The sequence below is a fragment of the Drosophila albomicans genome, chromosome X (genome assembly GCF_009650485.2).
Source record: "Drosophila albomicans strain 15112-1751.03 chromosome X, ASM965048v2, whole genome shotgun sequence".
Taxonomy (NCBI): Eukaryota; Metazoa; Arthropoda; class Insecta; order Diptera; family Drosophilidae; genus Drosophila; species Drosophila albomicans.
This window is the reverse complement of record NC_047627.2, coordinates 13800158-13805050: the sequence shown is the minus strand read 5'-3', so window position 1 is coordinate 13805050 and position 4893 is coordinate 13800158. Positions and strand designations below refer to the sequence as shown.

Below are 4893 nucleotides of genomic sequence, written 5' to 3'. Positions count from 1 at the left end.
TTTAAATTCTGTGTATGTATGTGTATGTGTGTGTGTGTGTTAATTCTAGTTTTTGGCTCAAGTTCAATATGACTGCCAGGATAATAATATACTGGAGGCATGTACATAACGGCCCTATATTCACATACACATGCACATACACATACACACATCGAATATCTATGAATTTTGTGTTAAAGTACAAACGGTTCCGTAGCATCATAACTAGGAACAAAAGTGCAGTAATACGAGCACACACACATAGACACACACACGCATACGAATATTGCTCACCCAATTGCTTTGACACACAAACCCACACATAGAAATTAAAACAAAACGCCTGCGGGTCCAATAGACAACAACATAATAATGCGAACACACACACACACACGCACACACGAAGACAGCAAGTCGGTTATACGCACACTCACAACAACACGAACACGAACAGGGTGTGCGCACGACGAATGCGTGCGAGCGAGATGAAGAGCCAAACACACAGCATTGATAGAGCCAGCGGGCAAAGCGGAGGCAACAACCACCACCACACACAGCACACACAGCAAAGAGCACACACACAGAAGTGAGGCGCGAAACTGTGTGCGATAGAAGAGGACGGCCCGATGCGCTGCTTGCGTCGCCGTCGCTGCCTACTGCCGTCATCAGCGATTCGTTTTGTACGTTGTTAGACTCTCTCGCTGCGTTTTGGAATTCAGTCGACAACGATAATTACCGGTGGTTGTATCTCGGCGCAGCGACTGAGGCAAAAGCAAAAGCACAAACCGACCGACCGACCGAACGACCGACCGAGCAAAACACACAAGCGAAAGAAAACCCCGCGCGCGCTCTTCGGCCCATCAACAACAAAAAAACAACAACGAGAAAGACGAAACAACACAGTGTGAAGAAACAGTAAAACAGCTAAAAACAGCTAAAATCAGCAACACAGCTAAAGTGTGACTACAAATACAACTAGTGCGTGGCTGGTGCATGAAAAAATACTATAACGAAACGAAATTCGAAATTTGCGCTAACTTGCAGTTGCGCGTCCGAAAATTATTTTTGTTGATAATAGCGTCGACGTCGACGTCAACGCACACACACACACAGAAGAGCACAGTGCAATTATCAAAGCCAAAAAGAACAGCAACAACAACTTGAACAAATTTGTGTAGAAGCGCGCGTTGTGGAAAGCTATAATTAAATGAACGTGTGCCCAACGTAGGCGTCTAAAACAATTGAAGTGCAAAGCAATGTTATAATTACACTTACACAAATCAATAATCCAAATCACCAAAAAGGCTATGTAAAAAGCGACTACACACAACCATTAACAATAACAATAATAGCAACAGCAACAGCAACTTAAGAGCTTTAACGACAAACAAGTGGAAACATTCGAAAAATTTGTCAATATGATTGGAGCAGCCTGCAATTATTTGAGCCCATACGCATTGTCGCAACCCACATCGGCTGTGGTGTTGCAACATCACCAGCAACATCAACAGCAACAGCTACATCAGCATCAGTTGCAGCAGGAGCAATTGATGCAGCAACAGCAGCAGCAACAGCAACAACAACAACAGCAGCAGCAGCAACAACAGCAGGATCAACAGCAACCAATGCATGATTTCATGAACGCATCTTTGCTATCTGCCTCAGCAGCAGCTGCCTCCGCCTCCGCCTCCATCTCCGCCCCCGCCTCCAGTTGCAATTCAAACGCTTCCTCGCCATTAACGCTATTTGGCAAACAGTCAAATGCATCATCCACAATCGCCGGCTCATCACAAGCAGCGGCAACAAACTCAAACTCAGTGTCGGTGTCGGTGTCGGTGCCAATGAAAATGGAAATGCAATATCCGCCGCAGGCATCATCCACGGGCAGTGCATCGCCCAACTCGAGCATATCGCAATCGGCAGCTTCCTCGGCATCCGTCTCGCCCAGCATTTTCCCCTGCAATCCCGCCCAATCCAATGGCACATCCATCTCCTCTGCCGTTTCATCCGCATCCTCAACCTCATCATCATCGGCGGCGGTCGCAGCAGCGGCGGCGGCAGCAGCTGCAGCGGATTTGGGTGCTGCGGCGGTGGCCAGCGCCGCCTATGGCTGGAATACGGCTGCCTACACATCACTGCCCACAAGGTAGGTGCTTTCTCTCCCCCATTTATCTATTAACTAACTGACATTTACTGAAATTACTTCTGTCCGTCCGTTTGTTTGAAGCAAAAGATCTTTTCACTTGGCAAACTTAAAGATTATAAACTTTGTGTATTGACTAGTTAGTATATAGTGAAGGTATTAAATAGCATACAGTTATATTACCTCTTGATATAGGATCTGTCTGTCCGCAAGTTTTAACCGCAAGAACTCTGTAACTAATAAAGCTAGAGAGATGTGTTTCTTGTCAAACTTAAAGATTGCAAACTTTGACTAGTTAGTAGTAATAGTGAAGGTATTAAATAGCACACAGTTATATTACCTCTTGATATAGGATCTGTCCGTCCGTCCGTTTGAAGTCAAAGATCTTTGCACTTGTCAAACTTAAACTCTGCAAACTTTGTGTATTGACTAGTTAGTATATAGTGAAGGTATTAAATAGCATACAGTTAGTTATATTACCTCCTGATATAGGATCTGTCTGTCCGCAAGTTTGAACCGCAAGAACTCTCTAACTAATAAAGCTAGAGAGTGCAAACTTTTTGCATTTGTTTCAAAGGTTAAACAGTTAATGTATAATGATGAACCATACAATAATTTAGTAGCTATAGTATCTGTCTGTCCGTCGGCTTAAGCCCGAAAATCTCCACAACCAGCAAAGCTAGAAAGCGCAACTTTTTGCATGTACTTTATCGATTAAGTAGGCAACATAAAAAAGCATAAGTAAAACAATCGAGTTCATTTGCGCCTCCGTCTTTCCGTCCGTCCATGTGCTTAAACATTGAAATCTTCACAACTATTAAAGCTAACTACTGCAAACTTTTGGCAAGTGCTTTATAGATAGTTATATAAATTTGGACTAGTTAAAAAACTGAATTGAATGAAACACACTAATTGAAATTCTCGATTTCTCTTGCAGATCGCAATTTCCATATGCGCAATACGCCTCCGATTACTATGGCAACGTGGGCGTGGCGGCAGCATCAGCCTCAGCAGCGTGGTTCTCCCACCAGCCATGGTCATCGCAAAGCTATCCCAGCTTCAATTTCGACGACATCGCATTCCAAACGCAACTGCAACGTCGCTCCGTCCGCTGCACGTGCCCCAATTGCACCAACGAAATGAGCGGCCTGCCACCGATTGTGGGACCCGATGAGCGGGGACGCAAACAGCACATCTGCCACATACCCGGCTGCGAGCGGCTCTACGGCAAAGCGTCGCACCTGAAGACCCATCTCCGCTGGCACACCGGCGAGCGTCCGTTCCTCTGTCTGACGTGTGGCAAGCGCTTCTCGCGATCGGATGAACTGCAGCGCCATGGACGCACACACACCAACTATCGGCCATATGCGTGTCCCATTTGCTCGAAGAAATTCTCGCGCAGCGATCACCTCAGCAAGCACAAGAAGACGCACTTCAAGGACAAGAAGACAAAGAAAGCGCTGGCGGCCGAAACAAAGGCGACAACAACAGTGGAAGGAGCTGCCATTAAGCAGGAAAAGTTAAAGGATGACAAGTTGATGTTGGCGAGCAAAAAGTCAGCAAAGAGCAGCACAGCGACAGCGACAGCAACCACAACCACAACAAAATCATCGGCAACAACGTTGCCCATCAGCATCAGCAGCGAGCAGCTGAAACTTGAGCAACCAGAGACGCCGAGCGGCAACAGCTTGGGCTACACGTCGTATGTGAATCTGTATCATCAGTCGGCGGTGTCGAGTGGATTGCCACCGTTGCCGCCACCATTGTTCCAGCCGCAGCATCACATTGACAACAGGAGCAGCTACGATCCGTGGTCGAGCAGCAACAGCAACAGCAACACAAGTAATAGCAATAGCAACAGTAATAATCGTGCCATGAATCAGAATCAAACTACCTCAGCAAGTGCCAGACCCGTATCGTTGAGATCGTCGGCAGTGTCCAGCAGCAACACAAGTAATAGCAGCAGCAACAGCAACAGCAACACCAGCAGCCATAGCAACAGCAACAGTCAGACGCAACATTATGCGGCGCTGGCGATGCAAAGTGAGTCACAGCTGGCGGCGGAATACGGCTTGACGATGTCCGGATTGGCGAGCGGTGCCAGCGACAACAGCAGCAGCAGTAATAGCAACAGCAACAGCAGCAATTGCAACAACAATTCAAATGGCGGATATGCAAGCATTATTGGGCCAATGAAATCAGAGTATGCCGGCGGCAGCAGCAGTGGAAGTTATCCGTCCGCTGAATTCGCCAATAGTCCGGGATATGGTTATGCTCATCATCATCATCATCATCATGCTGCCCATGCCCATGCTCACGCCCACGCCCACGCCCATGCCCACGCCCATGCACACGCCCACGCCCATGGGCACCATCATCATAATGCGTGGACCGCCGCATATCATCCCCATGCCACGGATTAGGCATTAAGTGCGGATTAACACCCAAAACACCCAAAAATAATCCATGTTGTTAACACACAGAATTCGACAAAAAGGCAAACAACAATTTTCGAATTTTGTTTCATATTTTTTTTTCTCATTTTTTTTTTTATTACGATATGTGGAAAAGTCGGTTGAAACCGCCATACATACTATATATACATACTATATATATATATATATATATATATAATGCATTCTAATCAATCCCAAAATATTAACCGATGTCGTCTACATTTTGTTTTGCTAGTAACTTAATTGTTGTTTTTAAGTAAATCAAAAACAAGAACAAAAAAACACAAAAACAAAACAAAAAACTGATATTAACAA

General features: G+C 45.7%; 1 protein-coding gene across 1 annotated transcript; it reads left to right on the top strand.

Annotated features, from left to right (window-relative positions):
* Positions 1–1080: 1080 nt before the first annotated feature.
* On the top strand, positions 1081–4575 carry LOC117577900 (transcription factor btd). Its single transcript, XM_034262890.2, has 2 exons — positions 1081–2125; positions 3060–4575. Exons 1-2 carry the CDS (start codon positions 1398–1400, stop codon positions 4543–4545), a joined length of 2214 nt encoding a protein of 737 aa, XP_034118781.1. The 5' UTR covers positions 1081–1397; the 3' UTR covers positions 4546–4575.
* The last annotated feature ends 318 nt before the right edge of the window (positions 4576–4893 follow it).

Coding starts and splice junctions, on each gene's coding strand:
- LOC117577900 (XM_034262890.2), top strand. CDS start 1,398: ATGATTGGAGCAGCCTGCAATTATTTGAGCCCATACGCATTGTCGCAA. Junction 2,126..3,059: donor TACACATCACTGCCCACAAG/GTAGGTGCTTTC, acceptor TTTCTCTTGCAG/ATCGCAATTTCCATATGCGC.